Source organism: Lepisma saccharinum, chromosome 1 (genome assembly GCF_977018435.1).
Source record: "Lepisma saccharinum chromosome 1, izLepSacc3.1, whole genome shotgun sequence".
Taxonomy (NCBI): domain Eukaryota; kingdom Metazoa; phylum Arthropoda; class Insecta; order Zygentoma; family Lepismatidae; genus Lepisma; species Lepisma saccharinum.
Window position 1 is genome coordinate 28,050,034 of NC_139229.1, and position 23,161 is coordinate 28,073,194.

The 23,161-nt window shown below is 38.5% G+C and overlaps 1 protein-coding gene across 3 annotated transcripts in view; it reads right to left on the reverse strand.

Annotated features, from left to right (window-relative positions):
- LOC145994027 (uncharacterized) overlaps window positions 1–23,161 on the reverse strand; it is a 358,614-nt gene that overhangs the window by 20,797 nt on the left and 314,656 nt on the right. For all 3 annotated transcript variants that reach the window (XM_083130114.1, XM_083130119.1, XM_083130110.1), the window contains exons 6-9: window positions 14,121–14,211; window positions 3,313–3,402; window positions 1,926–2,084; window positions 1,348–1,509 (exon numbers count right to left, since the gene is read on the reverse strand). In XM_083130114.1, the coding sequence (XP_082986240.1) occupies window positions 1,348–1,509; window positions 1,926–2,084; window positions 3,313–3,402; window positions 14,121–14,211 (502 nt within the window). The remainder of the gene's footprint in view (window positions 1–1,347; window positions 1,510–1,925; window positions 2,085–3,312; window positions 3,403–14,120; window positions 14,212–23,161) is intronic.

Genomic DNA, 23,161 nt, shown 5'->3' on the forward strand with positions numbered 1-23,161 from the left:
TCCCACCCCTCGAGCATGCTACAATTGAGAGTACCACACTCATAGTGGAACGATTGGCAGTTGTTATTGCCATGTGTACGGCCGTCCTATATTGAAGTCTAATAAGCAGCACTATCAAAACCTAAAAAACATACATGGAAGGAAACTAGTCCAAGCAATTCCAATTCCATATAATAAGTCCGACATTACTATGCAAGACACAAATACAATATATTTGAAATAATGCAATATCTATAGACCAAAATAAAATTGAACCCCTGGATACACATGCTGGCACACCTACCTAACAATTCCAAATATCTAATCACAGTCCATCAAATACTTGTACATCATTGTGCACTACGGAAAGGGATAATCATATTCTGTGAAATAATAAAATACAGTAATAACGTACCCTCAAACCCCCATTTTAATGTGACAATAATTGTAGAATCATATATAAAATGTCCACCTAGGATATTTCAGCCCACATTCATCTATTTTATTTTCATATGTCGCGGTATTGGTAAGATAGACCAAACTACATTTTAACATGGAGATGACCATGTTCACTTAGTCTTGCACTTTACGATCTATATTTGAGGGCCAACTGCCACCGACAAATTACGGTTATAGGTGTCCTACTGGGCTTTGAGTGTATACAGCTCATTTTGCCTCATTCACGTTACCTGCTCAAGTGAAGAAGCTCTCAATACTAGCTGTCTAGCAACATCCGTACAAACTATTGGGAGCTCAAGCAAAATCGCACTCTAGTGACTACGATTTTAATAATGTGTAGCTAGTCTTTCTGTTCAGACTCCTTAGTTGACATGGAGTGTTTGTGTCTGTGTTCAGGTGTGCGAGTGTGAGAGACAAGAAATGAAGATACCCAGAAGTTTAGATATAAAAAATAAAGGAAACCATTAATGTCATCAAGCAGAATGAAAATACATTTCATGGCATGGCTGCATTTTCATCAAAGATTCAATGATGACATCCGACTGCAGGGTAACCAGATGACTGTTGATAAGAGAACATGCACTGGGATGATACAACATTCACACTGCAGTGATGCCATTTTTCAATCCTCAATGTAAATATAGCCCAGCTGAGAAATATCACACTTTGATTTGTCTGACAAGTGTTGTCCCTTTTATTCAATTTATACTAATATATATTCTTTTCAGAAGGAATTAATTGTATAAACCATGCTGAGAATTCTTGCTGAGGCAAGCGTAATGTCCAGTCAATCTGGACGAGAGATGTATTTTGCGTGACACTTTTACCATTGTCAAGTGTACAAACTGACCCATATCTACAAGTGACACAAACAATAAAATTGAACACAGATAAGAGTTTCCACAGTACCTGAACGTGAAAAAGTGCATCAATGCCAGTTGAGGAGTTTTCATTTCCCTCGCCCAGACCAGATCCTTGTATCTGCTGCAGTAGGAGGGTGGTGAGAGTTCTGTTCTGATGCTCCAGTTCATGGATGCGATGCTGCAGAGTTGCTATCTCTTCACGTAGGCTCTGAGTGAAAAAAAAATATGAATGATTAAGTTACGTAACTATGTATATATTATTTTCTTGTAGTTTACGATTATTACAAGAGTAAGAAAACAGTTTTTCATTGTAACGTTTCAGGAGAACACATGCTCCCTTCTACAATGCAAGCAAAACTATGCATATATTGTTTCTGAATTCTTACAAGTATGATGCTACATCCTAGATAGCATGTAAGCATCGGCAAATACTCTATTCTTTATTACACTAACACAGGTATATTTATACATAGTACATACTCAGACCCAAGACGCCATTTAATCCAAGGTGCAGCTAAATTTTCAACATCCAAACCATGAAAAAAAATTTGAACAACAGATTCGAAGAAATACCGTATTTGTAAAATAACAATGTTTTGTGTAAACAGTAAAAATTCCACTTACCTTCTGTGTGAGAAGAGCCCTCACAACCTGATTGGCAATGTCATCAAGGCAGTGCTCGTACTGTCGACGCTGGGATTCACTTTCTTGGACAAGAAGAGCATTCTCCGATTCAAGGCTCTGAAGTCGCTCCAAAATTGCTGCTGGTACGTCACCAGCACCCTTCAAAGAAACAATGAAATTAAATTAAAATTCCAGTCTTCAAGTAACAAAGCAGTTTCACAAAATTTCAAAATTCTTAAGTTTAAAAATCTCTGTCTGACACGCTGTTTTTGCTGCTGCCATTTGCTTTCTGCACGAGAGCACAATGTTCACCGTAGTCAGTGTTTCAAACTCGCCGTGTTTTCACTAGAACATGACGTGTCGAGTATTTTTATTTTATTATTTTTTTTAAAATATGCTTGCCTAACCTAACCTTACGGAAAATGGTTTGTGGGGCTAATGTCAATGGTTTGTGGGGCTAACGTCAATGGTTTGTGGGGCTAACGTCAATGGTTTGTGGGGCTAATGTCAATGGTTTGTGAGGTATTAGCATAATTTCAAATCCGGGCACGAAAGTAGGTATTTTCCAGTGAACAAGGTTGCAACACTGCATAAATCGACAAAACACTCACACAACGTGCCCTGAACCAGTACGCTATCGCCCGCCATAATGTGTTACAGAATCGAAATAACAAGTAACAGTAAATACTCGTAAATGTAAGAAATATACATTATCTTAGTTAGAAATGCATTATTTCACCTTAGGAAATGTTCCGCATTCCAAAATAGTACGTTAGCAATGTAAAAAAGTGTGAAATATATGATTTATAGGTGTCACCCCCATACTATAATAGTACCTTAATCTGAAAATCATTAGTGTTTATAATTGCATTAAGATTTAAATGTTTGTGAATGCATATAATTTGCATATTTCACCAACAAAAATTATTATCATCTGTAGCATGTATGCTTTGCAGACAAATGAAGTATTTTGCTACATTTTTAGAGCATCACACATTTTCGTTAATGATAGAATTCAGATTATGTCACCACACTCATTTTTTTAAAAATTGTTAGCAGACACCACAAAGTACTTCATTATTCTATGAATTCAGTTCATTATGAATATTTTAATCCAATCTCATGTCTAGAACCTTGTATTTTGTGTGTAAAATGTCACACATATAATACTGGAATACCTCTATAGTTGTCGCTAGCTGCTTGTCATGTTATACACTTAACTTACAAATATAGTATACTAATAAAGTTATAACATTGTAAAACTTGTGTGTTTAGAATTCAACGGTGAAAGGGGAAGGTCCAGGGAAGGTAACGTGCACGGCAAGTGAAATTTTGCGAGACAGAAAAAATATTTAAAAAATTATATTTGAAGGAAATATTAACTTACAGCTGCTTCCAGGGCTCGGAGTTGTTTTCTCAAGGCATCATTTTCTTGGCTAAGCTTGGTGATTGTGTTCTGATACTGATGCACTCGTGTCTAAAAAGAAATAAAAACACTGATATCAGAAGGTTGCCCACCTCAATTTTACATCCCCCCTTCCTTTCAGTGATTCCTTTTAAAAAATATGCTGATTCAAAATAGTGGAAATCTCTGCAGGCTGCAGTGCTGGAGTAGTTTGCACAATGGGTGAAGCCACAGGTGAATTGTTTCATTAATTCATTATTCACGCTCATTGCTTAAATTAATCTCCAGGGATAGAAAAGTGGTACACAACAAAGTGTCAAGTCATGTGGCATCACATGGACGAGTTTACACTATTGTTTGAAAGTAGCATGATAGGCAAATATTAATCATAGCACATACATAGAAATTTGGGATATACCTAATGACAATGTGTGCATGAAACATTAAGATCTTTTATGTGCACTAATAGTGGCAGCGAGGGGGGGGGGGCAGTTGCTCCCCAATTGTTGCCACTTTTGCCCCCGCATTATGTTAAATCTTATCTACAAAGGGAAATATACTTTTTTGCCCCCCTACTTTTGGAACCCAATCGCCGGCTACTGTGCACTATTTGTATGTGTTGGGGGGGGGGGTTATAGAACTAGTGTGGCAAATTGGTGAGGTAAAAACATGTACAGGGAGGTTATTTCAGTCGTTTACCGCCAGAGTGACGGCCGTTCGGCGGACTCTTCATGCAACAGGTCCCGGCAAATTGCGTTCAGGAAGTCCGTAACAGAAACCGCTTGTTTTGTAATGTTTCCACTTTTCACAATTACAGTTACAATTACAATTGAAATAAGCACGTACCTTGTCGCAAGGATGCTGGAAAAGGTGTCCTGCCAAATACAAATATTTCTGGCACCTTATTTCTGACATTTAATCTTAGATTAGACATCGCTACTTTATCGTCAGTTGACAGAAATGGAAGACAGCATCCCGGCGCATAAAGCAAACCGAAAGCGTAAAATGATATTTAAAAGTAATAATAATGATGATCACTAACCTCCTGTGTTATAAGAGATGTTGAAAATGACCTCCTTGAACTTTCTTAGGTTCAAGAGATCCTGTCTCTCGTAATTCCCTGACCAGTTTTCTGCAAGAATTCGTTTTCACGTAATTATCGTACATAAAAACTCTCTGTTCAAGAGTATATTTGTTTAACGGCATAAGTAATGAATGAATAACAATTAACACACAATAAAGCACTGGCCATGAGTAGCACATTACAATAACACAGTATAAACAACACGCGTACTGATAAATGCAAACAGAAGTGAACATGAACGTACACTGACTACGTCTGGTAGCTGACAGTGTTGCTAACCATTTTTCGGCAATGTCCCTACAGACGTAGTCAAAATGTCCCTACAACTGACCAAATGTCCCTACGCCAAGTAAAGTGACTTAAAAAAACAACACCTCATGAGCATGCAAAACAGAAGATAAAATACACACATTTACTTACCAAATCTTTCTGCTCGGTGCTTCCACAATTAATGAAGGAGCGAATTTATAATACAGGACCCCTCCCCGATTTTTGTAATATTTGGCATACTCACTAATTGAGGCCTCCTAATCACGAATTTGAAGTTAAAATTTGTGGGTCACGTGTAGAAATTGCAAAATAAGTTAAATTGAGTGGTCCGCGATCGGCACGATTGCTCATTATTTACCGGAAGATTTTGTGTTTCCAATACTTAAAAAACGAAATATACATTCATGATATTACTACGACCCCAAATTTTAACTATGTTTGCCTATCCTAACCTAACCTAACCGTACCTGAATGGTTCGTGGGGCTATCCGTCAATGGTTTGTTGGGCTACCCGTTCATGTTTTTTTCGAGCCCAAATTTTAACTATGGTTGCCTTGCCTAACCTAACTTAATCTAACCTTACCGAGAATGGTCAGTGCGGCTATTCCTGAATGGTTTTGCGGTAATTGTGATTACGAACCGATAAAAAATCTTATTTTCGTAGCATTATAACGGCTAACGTTCATCATCAAAGACGCCATTTTCGTATCCTGCAATTTTATGATTGATGTACTGTTGCCAGATTTACCTGTAATCAAATCAGTTCTTCTACATCGTGATTGTCGCTGTCACATGTAAGGACGTTCTTTGGGCAATATACTGAAATCCATAAGTTTATTAATTAGCCCACAGCCATCCTCCTGCACACTCAACCTAACAATCTGTACAACATTAACAACTTTTTTACTGTTCTCTTCCGCCATTATTACACAATTCATGCTCTCCAAGTATGAAATCAACAGTGTGGCAACGCTGTAGAAAGCGTAACTAATTGCAAACGTCCATTGTTCATATCAACAAATATGGCTACCATACTTGTATACGGAGAATCATTGCGAGAATTGAAAAGCTTATTTTACAACTTCTACACGTTCATGAACAATTTTTTCACCTCACCCCAACATCTTAACTTGAGATAAATCATCACTACTAATTATTTCGTGAGTATAAGACGTAGCATAGAAATTACAGAAGGGTCCGGTATTGTAAATTCTTGCCTTAATGAATAATAGGGGTGTGCGGGACAGAATTTTTTGGGTCGGGACGGGATCGGGACGGTAATTTTTTTGAATCCCGACATTCGGGACTGAAAAATTTGCAATTTCCCGACCAAGTCGGAAAATTTTCGGGACGGGAAATGTTCGAAATTTCCCAAAGCACTTTAAATATAAGTCATTTTCACTTTAAGTGATTGTTTTTGCATTTCTAGAATAAAAATTTACAATTTTCGATAAGTTCCAAAAACTTACAATGCAGAAAACGTCGAGAATTAACGACTTTTTAAAGTGACCATTCGGTATTTCCCGACTGCTCGGGATTCCGAAAAGTCGGGAAGTCATTTCCCGAAGTCGGGATTGGGACGGTAAATTTTTTTCCCGATCCCGGTCCTGACTTTTCGGGATCCCGCACACCCCTAATGAATAACGTTGAGTCGTTTACTGTTGATTATGTTATTTGAAGTCATACATGTTACTGCTGTGAAGAGATAGATGTTGGTTGGTGATATATGCTGTATTTCCTGCGTCTTTAACAATTTTGGTCCCATTTTATTTCCCTTTTTTGTTTTTGTATCACTTAACATTGAAAATATTCTTTCCGTTTCCACGTTAGAATGCGGCAATGTTAGCACTATTTTCGCGAGAGTGGAAATTCTTTCAAAAAAGAACTTGCCTTGAAAGTTTTTGTTAACCGATAACATGTTCCAAAATTCTGATGGAGATTTGTTAGTTAGATCTTTTCTTTTCCTCCTCGCTAAAGTATCCAGATAAACTAATATATAAAATGTCATTTTCCAAGATTGAAAAAGTACCTACGATTTCCCTCATTTGGCAAAATCTGTCCCTACGCGGGCGAAATTTAGTGAAAAGTCCCTATGCGTAGGGACATGTCCCTACGGTTGGCATCACTGCCGACACGTGCATTATGTAGCGCCCTCTCGCGTCTGACAACTCCCCCAACCCCCGATACGCTGCCGGCGCTGTCGCGACAACTGAGGATAAAGTAGCGATGTCTAATCTAAGATTAGATGTCAGAAATAAGGTTCCAGAAATATTTGTATTTGGGAGGGCACCTTTTCCAGCATCCTTGCGACAAGTTACGCGCTTATTTCAATTGTAATTGTAACTGTAATTGTGAAAAGTGGAAACATTAGAAAACAAGCTGTTTCTGTTACGGACTTCCTGTAAGGCAATTTGCCGGGACCCGTTGCATGAAGAGACCGCCGAACGGCCGTCACTCTGACGGTAAACGACTGAAATAACCTCCCTGTATATACCCTAGACATTTATCTGAATCCTAATGTCTTACACAGAAATGCATTTAGTTGCCACAAAACAAAGAAAATGAAATACAAGCTTTGGATGGCTCTCTAAATCATATGTAATGACGAAACAATTACTCTCATTAACGTAATAAACTTCCTAAAGCATGAAACTTCTGCCCCTACCCCCAAATTCGTTTCCTCGCTCTTTAACGTAATGAATGACTTGCCCATGCTAATTGTCAAATTGGAGGATTTACTGCTAAAATTTTTCTACCCTCCTGTACTTTCAGGATTATGCTTCAAAGGGATCTCTGGGTAAAGGCACACAAAAAAAGAAAGTGTAAAGGGATTACAGCGGAGAAAAAATGGATCTGTACAGGCACCCTCTCCTGCCCGTATATAACCTTGTACTCTCAGCTGTGCCACCCTCATCTGATATTAACCATCCCCTTTTCCCATTAACAGCCCTTTTTTTTCGGGTTGCCAGAACAACATTGTTGCTGGAAATCAGATGCTCCTTTTCCTCGCAGTATCGCCATGCTAGAAATCTGGTCAAAGTTCTATTCATTAAACCACGCAGGTTTAAATATGTTAAAAACACATTGTTACAAATTTTTTATTGAAGGAAATTATATTATGAGGCGAAATTTGACATTTAGAAAATGTATGCACTGACGAAAAGTCTGGTATAAAAGTGGAATGTGTAACAACTTATTTGTAACAAAAATGATCTCTTTCCTAGACATACCCCACAAATGTTTTAATTAAAAGAAAAAAACTTTCTTTTTGGTTTGTTACAAAGAGTTTTCAGCATTGAATCCCTTTTTCCAGATTACTATCTGGCTACCCTGCTTTCTCTTCCTCCGGAAGCAAGTGACAATAAGACGGGTATGACTTCACTTCTGTGACTTACTGATCAATAAAACTTCCCCCCTCACTTCATTAAGTTCCCCCTTCTCTACTTTTGCACCATGTGTGTTACAATGGGAGAGAAAAAAGCCCCCTTGCACAATAGAAGAACCGAGGGCTGAAAGAAACTAAAAACGACTGACACGGTAAGTAGTGATGTGCACCGTTTGATGAAGTAGCAATTTGTCCACTATCACAGCGTGCAATAACGTATGGTACATTACGATTGACAATGAAACGCTTATCTTTCACCCCCCTTTTTTTTAAAAAAAAAAGAAAAAAAAGTGTGCTCTCTGAATGTTCAAAATAACAGTTCTTGAAATGGCTGTAGGCTAATGTCCACTAGCCTGGAAAAACGTAATAGCTCATTTTTACCAAAACACGGGGTGAGGTGAGGGGGAGGAATTATGAAGCATTGTAAATATTGACGCTGCCTTCTGACATACGCTGGTGCCCTTGCTTTTCCATTCCTTGGTTAATTGAGTTCTTTTGACGCATTTTGCGAGTGGAACATGTTCAATCGCTCGTGAATTTTTATTAGATTACCATCAAAAAGCTCCAATTTCAACCTGCATTTCCATGGAAAATTCGTTCGCGACCGTCGTTCTACCGCTAGGGGGCGAGTTGTTTGAATAATCCCCCGGCTTTACCTATAGCAGCGCCATCTGTTCGCTTTCCCCTCTCTTGCCCAGCAATATCAGTTGGTAAAAACTGAAAAGAATTATTTATGAAAGGCCATGAAATCAATCTTCTGAGCTTAAAGAGCTGCGGGTTTGGATTCAGTTTATCATTTTCTATACGCTGAAAAAAAAGCATGTGTAGTACACCACGATAAACGTGGTTTCCCTGGTGAGAAATGCGTTTACTAAACATCGTTCGCAGGCACAGAGGGCATTTAACGACAGAATTGGTGATGCCATGCTGCTAATAGAACGGATGCAGTGGCGGCGATTAGGAGGGGGGCGAGGGGGCAGTTGTCCCCCCACTTTTCGCCACCCCTTTCCCTGTACTATGCTAAATCTTATCTACAAAGGGAAATATACTGTCCTTGCACCCCTAGTTTTGACACCTTGCCCCCCCCCCCCCCCCGGTTTTGGAACCCAATCGCCGCCACTGAACGGATGCAATCGTGATACGAGATGGAGTCGAAAATATGCGTATCCAAAATATTCACTATCACATTACTGCACTTTGTTTTCCATAATGATAGGTTCTATAAGTGAATAAAACATCCAACGAAGTCAGACAATCTGAAATGAACTTCTTCAACGCAACGACAACTTTCTACGACAACTTACTAAACTCATGTCTGGATCGAAAAAGTTGTTCAAACAACTCTAGGATATTTTCTTACATCGATTTGGAGTTATTTGATCACAGAGAACTTGCACATTTATTTTCTTTATTTATTAATTAATTAATTTATTTATTTTTGTTAAGGTTGGTACAATGAGTTACATTAGTGTTACTAGGCAAATTGTCCATTGCCACAAAGAAAGGTTATAGAATTGAAACAAAACGTCCACGAAGCAGTTGGCAATCTCTGCATCAGAAGCAGTAAAACACGTAGAATGTAAGAAAAAAGGTGTGAAAATATCGACGGCCAATTTGCCTGATAAATTTTATGCATTCCACTGTACTTATTGAAAGTAGCCTCAGAAGCCAAGTTATAGAATTGGATGCCAAGTAAATTGGTTCATCACTAAAACCATTCTCTTTGTTTAAACTGCAGAAACCTGGAAATGTCACTTTGCCCTATGGTCTAGTACGGTGGGATCCATGAGTATTACCGTATAAATTGTCCATGACTATTTTCATTAATTTTTCTCTTACATCCTGTGTGTTTTTAAGCGATGGATTTTTATGTATGCTGGTGCAGAAGTTGTGAACAGCTTGTTTTGAGTTTTCTTTTAATTCTTGAAGCTATTATTGGATCAAATAAATTGCACAAACATGATGGGACAATTTTCACGGTAATACTCATGTGCTACGATGAAAATTTTGTTGCTAATATTGTTAATCAATTTGGGGTTCCCTTTGAACATTCGATCGATTTTTGGAAGGGTGTTGGTATTTCATGTACTATTTAGTGTTTTTGAGTAGACGGCTAAAAAATTTATCCCTCTTAGGGCGAAAGCTTCATCGCTTAACAAACCATTACAGCGAATAGCCGAAGGGGAGACAGCATGTCCTTCCTATCCACCGCTGCATAAATTTTGACGCTGTCAGCAGTTCCCTTGCACATATCAGGCGGCGCATAATACAGATAAACGAGTGGAAAATCCGGTAATGGCGGGTGCTCACGAGTTTCCGATAAACGCACAGTCTACTAAATAATGACGAGGAACACTCCACTCCACGCCGACTATCTCCGTGGAGGTTTATATCCTGCGAGAATAAACTCATTGAAGAAAGGCATGACATGTCCCCGTTTGGTGTGCTCTATCATATTGATCTACAGCGTTGCCAAATTTCCGCTTCAACGATCTTCCAGAACCCTGCTATTAGAGGGTGGAATTTACTCGCCCCTACCAACAATCCCCTACAGCCACCCCCGCCCCCTCCTCCCAAACCGCCGTAGCAGATGGAAACTCTCAGTAATAGAGGACTACCACTGGTCTGTGCATCCGTTTCATTATAACAAGGTTTCATATTAATTAAGTGCTTGGTCACGCACACAAACAGCGTAAAGCAGAAGAGATGGCCGAGGTTCGGGTAATGCACTAGTGTCCACCAGTGTTGCCAACTATGTCTGAGAAATGTTCCTACAATTGGCAATGTGCCGAATCTGTACAAGGGCAAGTTGGCAGAAGAAAAGACCTCGTTCGTTGGTGGAAAGAAAAACAAAACGAAATGTTGCGGAATTTGGAGAAAGAAATGTTACAATAGGTTTAAACTTACTGGAAAGGAAACGAGTGGTTAGAAAGGTAGATAAAGAGAAGTGTGTGGGTATAAATATCAGTGGCGTCTCGTGGCCTTAAATTTGGCCGGGGCTTATTATTTTAAGAATTTAAAATATAATGACAATTCAAATGAATTACAAAAAATAGGTATTTTTCTTCTTCTAGACTACAAAACGGGACTTATTTTTTTAAAAAAAAGTATTTAAAAGGTAATAACAATTCATATGAATTACAAAAAACAGGTATTTATCTTCTAAACTACAAAATTGGACTTATTTTTTCTAAAGAATTTAAAATATAATGACCATTCACATGAATTACAAAAGAAACAGGTATTGCTGTGAAACGTACCTTTCTACGAACGTTGGTTCTCATTTAAACAAGAACTATGCACTAATATGCTTCTGCTCAGCAAATTTTGTAATTGTTTTTTTTTTATTAATTTTGTAATTATTTTTTCATTGAAGCCCTCTAAACCTAATTGTTTAACAACAAGTTTTTCTTGGTCACTCAATGTCTGAAATGGTGTTGCCAACAAGAAATCCACTTTGTTCATAGCGAATAAAAGCCACCACAACGCTACACTACAACACGCGGGATCGAACGAACGCGACGCCACGGAAGTAGCCCCGAATCAACATCCAAATCCATTGCACCCCTCCCTTCGCTCTTTCTGCTAGCACGTGACCTTCACTGTAGCGTGTAGCGTAGACCACGCCTTCCTCTGCGACGAGCCCCGAGATGATAACTGACATCAATGCCGCTAGGAGCGCTGTCGTATCAGTTGCTGCTCACGATGAACTTACGTCGGTAAAAATCGCCTTTAAAAAGATTGTGTGATAGTTATGTATTATGGTGATTGAAAATTACGTCAATACGTCCGTTTTTCTTTAGGGGCTAAGCTCCGGAAGCCCCAAGGGACGAGACGCCACTGATAAATATTTACCCAGCACCGTGACTAAAGTCGAGATGTGAAGAGGAAATTAAAACATGAAAAGGAGTGACGTAACAGACTCAATGGGCAAGAGTTGGTGTTCATAATTGTAGTTGTACTCTGACGTTATTTTATGTAGTATTTTGTATCTCTTTTTACATTAAATCGGTGATTTTTGAAATTTTACTTTGCATTTTTGCTACTTTTGGCTAATTGCGAAAATGAGGATGAATGATATAATGTGATGAAATTGATAAACACTCACAAAGAACACCCACAGCCAGAACGGGATTCGAACCTGGGACCCCTGGCGTCGTAGCGCGCTGTGCTAACCATTCCGGCATGAAAGTTGACTTTTCGTTAATTGCAACAATGATTGGATAAACTAGAGAACAAATATGAAGGTACGTACATCCGTTGGGAAAACTCTAACTCTGAGGTTTTGGAGACTGAAGTACCGTGAGTGCGTAGATTAGAAATGTTACCTGAAAAGACTGGAGTATTTTGTGATATGGGTGAAGACTTAAATGTAAGACAAGATAGGGGAGGAAATACTTGGGAGGAATTCTGAAGGAAGATGGAGGAAGTGATTCGCTGACACAGAGGCGCCTGAAGTAACTAAGTCGTCAATTTTATATAGTTTTCTGTCTCTTCAGGTTAATCTCTGAGTATGAATGATGATTGGATGAAATTGATGAAGGAACACACACGAGAGTTTAAGCAGGGATCATAACCCGGAATCATAGGTGACGAGATCGTGAATCAACGCACTCTGCTACTTGGCGGTTAAGTCTTCAATTAAAATTGACGTAAATAGCGGCCCTCTCTTTGATGTCTGAAGAAGGTGACAAAGTACTCCGAGATGACAAAGTAACACACTAGCGTAAAACTTGGAAGTGCATGAACACCCCCTGAGAACGTTAATTCGCTACTGGAAGGGAGTAGTGATAATGCAAATAACATTTGTAAAAATATCTAGGACTTCCGAGATGGGTATCCATGTGGAGAAATATCAATGGGGTCGGCAACACTGCTGTCGGCTTATATCGGACCTTGCTGGCGCGAAACAAGCTGCATATTTTTTTGGTCCGCGGTTGAATGTGAGAAATTTGGGGTGATGTAAAATGAAAATGTACGGAACGTACTGCTTCCATTAACACTCGTTTGGATTAAGAGAAGGGGGTAGACAGGGGTGTGTACGTGTTAAGATAGCACTAGCGGGGATTATATACGGTGCTGTAAATGCATGTTGATGGATCCGGTGTCAAACATTTTTCAATCTGAATATGTACGGTAATTCTTGTTCAATTACACTATGTGTCCTTGCATATGTTTGTTTCGTATCAGTCTTACTCCGTTTGAAAACATTACTCCTTATTCTAAAGCAGCGGTTCTCAAACTTCTTCTCAGTGTACCCTTTTAGTCGTAACTAAACGTTTAATTATCTCCGCAATAGGTTTTCTCCGAATAATGGGTTTTGAAAAATCTTTTTGGCCGTCTGATTGGTAGTTTCTGCATTCTTTCTTTAGGGGTAAGCAAACGACAACTGATGTAATTTCCCAACACTCAACGCACGGCAGTTCTGAGCGGCACACTTTATATTTCTCTCCTCTTCACAGTCAAGAATCCATGGTCTGAACATTCTGTGACGTGTAAACGTCTAATATTCCATTGTAAACTGATTAGGTTTAGGCTCTTAACATTAGCACACTGCAATTTTTGTGACGTCACAAGCCGAAGGGCGGGGCGATGCTTGGGAAGTGTCCAATAAGTGAGACCAATTGTAAACTATGTATAACAGAATGGTTAAAGGGAATACGATCAATTATAATTTTATTATACGTCTACGAACGGGTCACATTCGTACTAATGATCATCTGCAATGTAGCTCTAGCACATTCCGACATCAATAATTTCCTTCCTCACAGATCCCTCTCCTATCATAAGGCTCCTTTACGGACATGCCGGAAGACTGTAACTTAGTGGTGCACAGTGGAATTTTTCACTGGGTATATCAAGTGCATAGTGAATTCATACTGTAAGAACTACATCGGTGCAGATTAGGTGACCAAAATCAACTCAAAAGTCGATAGGGTCAAAAACAAGTAGTAAAGAGAATACGCAAGTAGAATGCTTATGAAACCAAAAGGTTAGTTAATGTGGCTAGCTTAATGCTGGTTGGTTAGGTCACTGCGTATAAACACTTACCTCGTAGGCTACTGTAAGCGACGTCTTCTCTTGTTTCAGCTGCTCAGCTCGGGATTTGTACTGAAGCATAGATCGTACTGTGTCCTCCATTCTGAAAAAAAATGACATTTTTTCATTAGTAAACAGTTCACATTACAAATATTACAAGAATCTGACCAATTAATTATAAAGAGTTCCCTTCATGAAACTTAATCGAATGACCACAGACTTTCTGCTTACAATATGCTTTTAACCTCGTGGATCGTGAATCCAAGCGAAAATTATTCATTGAATTGCACGTAACTTCCGGTCGTCGTTTTTGCCCCGAATTCCATATCGAAAAGATATCGCTCCCGCTGTTGTGTCTTGGTCGACGATCTGCGGTTACATAATAATCTCTGGCAAAATCGGCCTATTATACCTTTCCAAGGTTAAATTAGAGGTCTCTGATTTTGCACATAAAACATGCCCAAATCAAGACTGGCATCTATGTACATAAGCTTAAGTCCAAGAGATTACATAATAGTTATAACGCAGTACTTGGTAGAAATATACATCAAGAAATACTGAAATGGCCTAAAAAAAAAGTACATAAACACAGTCTTTCACAAAAGACAGTAAAAGAAAATGTACAATAACATAGAAAATAATTATATTATATTAGTCACAGGTAACTTGAATAGTGTTTTTGTACTAGTTTACCAATGACGACGTCACAAAAATTGATAATATCACTAGAGCTTATTGTAGTTTTTGTTTTATTATTCATTAATAATTGTTAGTACGGTCGTCCCTGGTATTACAACTTAATTTAAAGCGAGAAGTTGATAACTGAACTACTAACATATATTACATCATTGTCAAGAGAAAGAATACGACACTTTGGTTACACAAAAATTAATTTTTGGGTAAATATCCGATATCGCCTGAACGGATTTCTTCAAATTTACAGGAGAAACTACTTACAGAAATCAGTTTCTGTAGCATTGTCGACGTTCTTGGAGGTATTTTCTTTCGCGGAAACTGAAAACTTCACCATAGTATGCTACAGAACAAGAAATAATCACTTGTTTATGTAAGGAACTTGCATTTTCTGTAACATTATGCCGTTGTTTTCATTGTGTACGTGCAGATGGCGCGAGCGTCGAAAGTCACGCGGTCTCGCCAGTGTTTCCAAACGTGCTGTTTTTTACGAGATTTTTTTTACTATGCTTACCTATGCTTACCGGAAATGGTCCATGGGGCTATCGTGAATGGTTTTGGGAGCTATCGTCAATGGTTTTTGGGGCTATCGTCAATGGTTTTTGGGGCTATCCGTCAATGGTTTGTTATGACATAATGAACACAAAGTAGGTATTTTTCGGTTAAGGTTAAAACTGCATACCCACTCCAAATCGACAAAACACAAGCACGACGCGCGATGATCCATGACGAGTGCACGCCATATTGTGTTACCCAAACAGAACAAGGAAGACAAATAATGACTCGTGTTGACACTATTTTATGGGAAAAGGCATAACTTCACCTTAAAGAATATTCCGCAATGCAGAATAGGTAAGTATCAATGCTAAAATTAACGAAATAAACTAGTGAGAGGTGTTCGAGCCTTATTTAGTCCAGTAAAAGTAGGCAAAATTTCATCAAAGAATGGAAAAAATTCCAACAGAGATAAAAATTGGTAGATATCACCAGTATGGTATTTCAAACAACATACTCAAAGTCCCCGACAATCCGAGTTGTGCTCTGTCCGCCATATTGGAAAATGGCGGATGAACGTTGACGTTTGATCATAATTGCTTTATTAACTAAAAATGGTGAAGGCTGAGCCGAAAATGTGTTCAGACATAAATTAAAGAAAATAAAATTTCCAATAACTGTAAGAAGATATTTTTTTGTGATTTAACCAACCTATCTAATAATGTTAAAAATAAGTTTAACCAATATAATCCAATAATGTAAAAAATAAATTTAACTCTGTGGAAACTTTTCCCATTATTTTGTAATCAAATTTTCCTGGTGTTGATTGAAGTTTTACACTTTTATTTCGCGACTTGTAACGAATAATATATATTACTGACCAAGCTTCTTCCAATCCGCTTCCCCTCATCATGTATCCTATCGCTCCCATGTACGACATAAGCATGTGGAATCCACCTAAACGAAGGACAACTGACGACATATCTCCGTTGTCTAGAGAAGCCGCAACAATTTCAGAGGCTTTCAGATATAGAGGTTGGTCGAAAGTAACAATACATGTCTTTTGACCATGTTTCATGTATTCTTCAACTGCGAACATAAGGGATGAGTATATGGCATCTGGACTTGTCGGCAGCAGCTTTATAAATGGTAATATACTTATTTCAGAAATGTGATATTCCTTGCTACCTTCAGTGGCAAGCTCCATATAAATACTCCAACTTGGACTTTGTGACAAGGTAAGGGATTTCCACACATTCATACAAAATCAAGAAGTGATGCAACATGCACTGATGGTGCTACCTGTTTGGTGTATTCAATTTCTTTATCTTGATTTTCTCCAGGCCACGGATAGCAGGCACAACGTATGTGTGTAATGGAACATTACCAAATTTGGCAAGGTAACATTCTGGTGGTTGCTTCTTCAATCGAACAATTTATTTTCTGGGATGAACAGATCTTGCAGGAGTAGTATTGTGGAAAGTTCCTAGTCTGTCCAAGGTCCGAACATTGACGTCTGCATTATCAAAAACAAACTGATTCAATAATTCCTTGTCAACAACAAATTCCTCATCACTTAACATTGCGGAACTAAGATACAATACGGCTTCATTGTAGGATGCACATAAACCCATGCTTGATAACATATCAATAATATTTCTTGAACCAAAATATCTGTGTGGATGAACTGCAAGTCCAATCTGAATCATTGAATTGAATGACCGTGGTCATACTGCTGATATAATAGCATGCTCAATACACGCACATTTTCTTTTGATGGAGTCTTCATTTCCTTTTATTCGTTTCATAATCACACCCTCTGTAGAGACCCCTAATGTGTCTGGAACCATATCATCAGCTGTCTTCAAGCATTCATGTGGATTTGGATACATATCTTTAGCATATGTTTAAGATCGTATATCTTCCCGAATTATTGCGGCAGCAGTTCTAACAATTCTAAGTCTTTCGTTCTTTGGATCTTCTTCTTTCTGTGTGTACCAACTTTTGGATAATATTTTATATCCTGTATCACGGAAACATACTGTAGTGGTTTGCCCTTTACGTGTTTTTATTATCATGTCTTCTCCATAGTGATCACATAGGCGTTTCTTAAGAGTTGTTTCTGAGATATCAGTATCTCGTGGAAGATATTCCTTCATCTTCGTCATTAGTGTTGCCCACGAGACGAGACTTTGGCCTGTCTCGTCTCGTGGAGTCTCGTGGAAATGCTGTCTCGTCTCGAAAATATTCGTTTGTCTTATGACACATGGTCAATCTCGTCTCGTCTCGAATTTTTAAAAGCCTGTCCCGTCTCGTCCCGTGGGCAACACTATTCGTCATAAGTTAATTCATCGAGTACTGACACTCGTCGTTATCATTATCAAGGTAGCAGCATAACTACAGAAATGCTATAGAAATACACTCATCTTCAGGCCTACCACGTTTTCCCGATGTAGGTGAGGATGTGTAAAATTTAGTGAAAAAGGATGGTGATACCTAGCCTCAACTGCAACTAGATCAATAACGGTATGCATTCGATCAAGCACTGTCCTTCCCCAACCATTGTTCCTCTTGATGGCAGCTTCAATGATTTTATCCTTGAATGTTAAGGATCGAACTTTAAATATTTTAACTCGTCTGTTCATTTTTTTTTTTTTAATTTCTGCTTGAAAATCACAAACTTCGCTGCAAGACAAGCAATCACATTTGAAGTGAAATATATGTACTGCTGATCGAAGGAGTATTGAATTTTGTGGTGAACGATTACTTGCAGCAGTAATACTACTCTCACGAGTATAGTCTTTACGGCACTTAATATGTAACCTCACATTCGTCTCATTTTCCAATTTCTCAAATATTCCATCTTTTCGACGTAAACTGCTGCTCTTTATAGCATTTAAGCCTTTTATCACAACCGCAGTGTCACCTTCACTCAACGTTTGTTCACAAATAATACAATATTGGGTTATATCCATTGTTGCCTTGCCGAAAAGGTTATTCAGTTTGTTTTCCGATGATCACATACACTACATCTAAGTTCCACAACGAGCAGCACTTGTAAAGAAATTACATATATTATTAACAGTGAAATGGTTGGTTAAATCACAAACATTTATCTTATTACAGTTATTGGAAATTTTATTTTCTTTAATTTATGTCTGAACACATTTTCGGCTCAGCCTTCACCATTTTTAGTTAATAAAACAATTATGATGAAACGTCACCCTTCATCCGCCATTTTTCAATGCGGCCAGAGCACAACTCGGATTGTCGGGGACTTTTAGTATGTTGTTTGAAATACCATACTGGTGATATCTACCAATTTTTATCTCTGTTTGAATTTTTTCCATTCTTTTTTCTAATTTGCCTGGACTAATTGGATAATTACAAATTTTTGTAAAGCTCTACAGATTTAAATAAATACAGCTTAAATATTACATTCTGTAGCTATTGTAATTGTAACGACAAAATTTGAGGTCTTGAAATTTTAAAAATATTTAAATATGGGGAAAGAAAATTCTGAAGTTTCTTCCTGTTCCTCGTCATATTAATCAATGGGCGAAATTCAACTTTACGATATCACCCATCTCATCACGCAGTGAACTTTGGGAAGAAACCGCTTAAAGTCTGGTAAACAGATTCGCGGATGTTAATAAAAACTTATGAGATGCCTTCATACAGCGACAAAATTTGCGATCTTGAATCACTTCAGCCAAGACCTCACACACAATATTTACCTGTCAGGTTTTCAACGCAAGCTCTGATCTGTTTGCCCGAAATATGGTGATTTCGCACAATGAATTCTGGGGGAAGTTGTTCGCTGAATATCATCAATTTCAACATATGTATACAAAGTTAAAATAAATAAATAGTGATAGTGGTAATACAACGTAAGTGTAAATAGTTCAAATATAGATAATTCCTTTTACAAAATGTTGCGTCTAAGCACACTGTAAGAATACAAAAATGTGTTCAAATCGCACAGAAACGTCATCTAAAGAATGGCGTGTAAAAATATGTCCTATTTCTAGTTATAAAATGTGTCAACATGAAAATTTTCCCAACAGCTCTGAAGCTGAACACAAGGAATCTCTCGTTACCAGATTAAGTCAAAATATAATGTAACTGAAGTTGCTGCCAGCGATACATTCAAATTAAAATATTAACAAGATGTGAACATTTGTTTCTAACTGGATTCATTGCACCACAAACCGGAAACGTTTATGCTTTTTCAACATGGGAAGCTTGAAGCCACAGTATATATATCTGACTCCCTGACCATAACACGATCGTCGGACCTGTATTCTGTGGTTTCAGACAGTATTAATGCTCAAAGCCTAGATGTGCGGGAAGGAGGGGCTTCAAATAGAAATACAGCTTTTTCCAGTCTGATTACTAGATGCCCGTGCTAATAGTCTCCAGCTCCTGAGCTCCAAGAAATTTCAGTTAAGAACGACACGGACCATTCTCATCTTGCCAAAGAAGAATACAGCAAAGTAGACTCCTCCCACCAACAAACTTATTCTCCCTCTCTTTCGCTTCGCTTAGCGAACGTAGCTCAAGATAAAAGCGTTTAAGCCAGCATTCAACGCAGACGAGCAAGGACAAAGAGAGCTTCATGGTTCATCAGATATCGACACAGGAAATAAACCCTTCTCTTTCCCTCGCTCCCCTTGTACAATTTCGTGCTACCCTTCTTCTGGCATGGCGTAGAGGACAATGTTGCCAGATAACGAATGCTAAAAGCCATGTGTTTTTCTTTATACATGTTCGTTGCTTCACTGCATTTTAAGTTGAGTTATGGATATACTTCCAATAATGTTAACTGATTGTTCAAATATACCTAGTCTTACCATAAATACTGTCACAAAGTTTTAAGTAAATTGACACAAAATGCTGAGAGATATTGTAATATCCTAATAACATTACTGAAATGGATACATGACAAATCAAAATCACAAATCATTATTCAAAATGGCCACCCTTAGCACGCACACATTCCGTAAGTCTTTGTGGCCACGCATCAATTGAATTACGCAACACATCGACTGGAAAATCAGCAACTGCCTTCAAAAGAGACCGCTTTAAACTTTCAATATTGGGATGTCTCTTCTTGCAAGCCATTTGTAGTCCAAAGGGTATAGGTCCGGACTTGCAGAAGGCCAATACGAAGTGGAAATGAAGTCTGGAACATTTGCCTCCAGCCACTGCTGTGTTGTTCGGGCCTCATATGCTGGGGCTGAATCCAGCTGGAAGCTCCAGTTCTGACCATGGAAGAGGGTGTTGTTGAGATTCTTCACTAGTCTCTCAAGAACTGTCTGCTGGTACACTTTGGCTGATGTTTTTACCCCTTTTTCACAGAAATGGGGCGTTCCCTCATAGAAAATGTTCCAGACTTCATTTCCACTTCAGATTGGCCTTCTGCAAGTCCGGACCTATACCCTTTGGACTACAAATTGTGGTCCAAGCTTCAGGAGATGGCTTGCAAGAAGAGACATCCCAATATTGAAAGTTTAAAGTGGTCGGTCTCTTCTGAAGGCAGTTGCTGATTTTCCAGTCGATGTGTTGCGTAATTCAATTGATGCGTGGCCACAAAAGTCTTACGGAATGTGTGCGTGCTAAGGGTGGCCATTTTGAATATTGATTTGTGATTTTGATTTGTCATGCATCCATTTCAGTAATGTTATTAGGATATTAAAATATCTCTCAGCATTTTGTGTCAATTTACTTAAAACTTGGTGACAGTATTTATGGTAAGACTAGGTACAAATTCGTATACAGATCTATATTCCCTTTCAAATCACTTGTCTATTGTCTATACTAAACCCTAACATGTACAGTGGGATTCACTAGTATTGCTCGGCAAATTGTCCATGACTATTTTCATTAATTTTTCTCTTACACCCTATGTGTTTGTAAGCGATGGATTTTTATGTATGCTGGTGCAGAAGTTGTGAACAGTTTGTTTCGAGTTTTCTTTTAATTCTTGAAGCTCTTATTGGGTCAAATAAAGTGCACGGACGGACAGGGTGATGGCCAATTTGCACGGTAATACTCGTGGATCCCACTGTACGTACAGTCAACGGCAAATAATAATAGGCAAATTGTCCATCACTATTTTCATTACTTTTTATTGCACACACTGTGTTGCTTTATGGAATGAAATTCTGATGACTGGAAGCAGGTTATTTAGTCTTCTGCTTATTGACATTTTTATATCAGTTCAATATCATCTCATCTCTTTGCGTACAACAGACCGAATGAAAATGGTGATGGACAATACGCTTACTTTTGGAAATATACTTCAACGGCTAGTTATGACGTCACGTACCACTAAACCTAACCTGCTTAACCTATTCACATGTTTATTTCTGCTATTAGATGCTTACGTGAGTAGGTTAGGTCAGGTTTAGTGCTGTTAGCATCTATATCCCAGTCCCCATAGCTGTCACTAGCCGCTCGTTATATACATGTCACATAGTAGCTTCTTTTGTAGCTAATGTCGAGGTGTCATTAAAAAAATACAAAGAAGATGCTTTATAGTTGTCGAGCATAAAAGCGAGCGTTTCTTTGGATGCTAATAGTTTTCTCTTTGTTAAATTATCACCAATCAAGCTTTCACAGTAGTTTCGAGCCAACTGTTAATCTTTCCTAACAGACAGACATTAATAATAATAAATTATCTTCTTCGAAGTATTTAACAACTGCTGTAAGTCGATGTGCATCTGAATTGTTATGCATATTATAGGCTATGTAATTTTAGAATGTTGAAGTATTAGCTGTCCCAGGTTCGATTCTCGGTAGAAGTGTCAAACTTTAGATAGTGCCCAGGCATTGCGAGTACAGGGGAACTACTTGGAAATTAAAAATAGTGAGCTCTGGTCTAGGAAAGACAAAACAGCAGCTATAGGACTATGCGCGTCACGCAATAGAAAGCTGCTTGGAAGGACCTAGCCCTCAAGGGGAGTCTAAAACATTCAATTTTCGTTCTATTTCTTACTCTGTAAATTAATGTAACAGAAATCAAACTCTGTTCACGACACTGCAGCACTGCTGCCTGTCTTAACATTTTGGACCAGACACCGTCGGCAAACTGGCGACAATGTAAACAAATGAATCACGCAAAAGGCGACAGCTGGGCCGAAATTAAGTGTCCATATATCGCATCTTGTCGCTTTGTAAGGGAGACAAAAATGCACAGAAGAGCCGGCAGCTTCCTCCATACAGACTGAATGATCATAGGAGAAAACTTTGTAAGAAAAAATAAATACATAAATAAAAGTTTCCTGGGATTCTTCTTCCAAGAAAAGGCGCTTGTCAAATCGACTGAGGCTTCCGCTGTCTCTCGTTACTCTCGACACCAGCTCCTTCGAGAGAAGGGAGGGAGGTTGTCAAAGTAAGGGAGAGACGAGCGCAAAGACACCGCCATCTTAAGTCCAAAAGTTAATTGTGCAGTTTCTTGGCGCATATTTGAATTTCTAATGAGAGAAGGGTCCTTTGGTTTTTTAAAAAAGGGCCAGATACTTGAGGGACAGTATTAATTTTCTCCCGAGTTATGCAAATACGTAAACAAATCGTCCGTTAAGTATCCAGGGACTGGTATAAAATAGCGGACATTAAAAAAAGATAGCGGAAAGGGAAGTGGGTTCAAGATTTGCGCAACGGACAAATCTTCGTCCGAGTGATGCAAATAGGGTATGCAGATAAAGACTTTAGCACGGCGGAAAGAAGAAGAATTGCCAGTTCAGCATCCTGGTCCGATTTAGGAGCATATCATACACTTGCCGGTGAGGATGGTGGAATTTCAGCACAGTGTTGCCAACCTACAAATGCATGTAAAAATGTCCAGACATGAAGTTCGTACT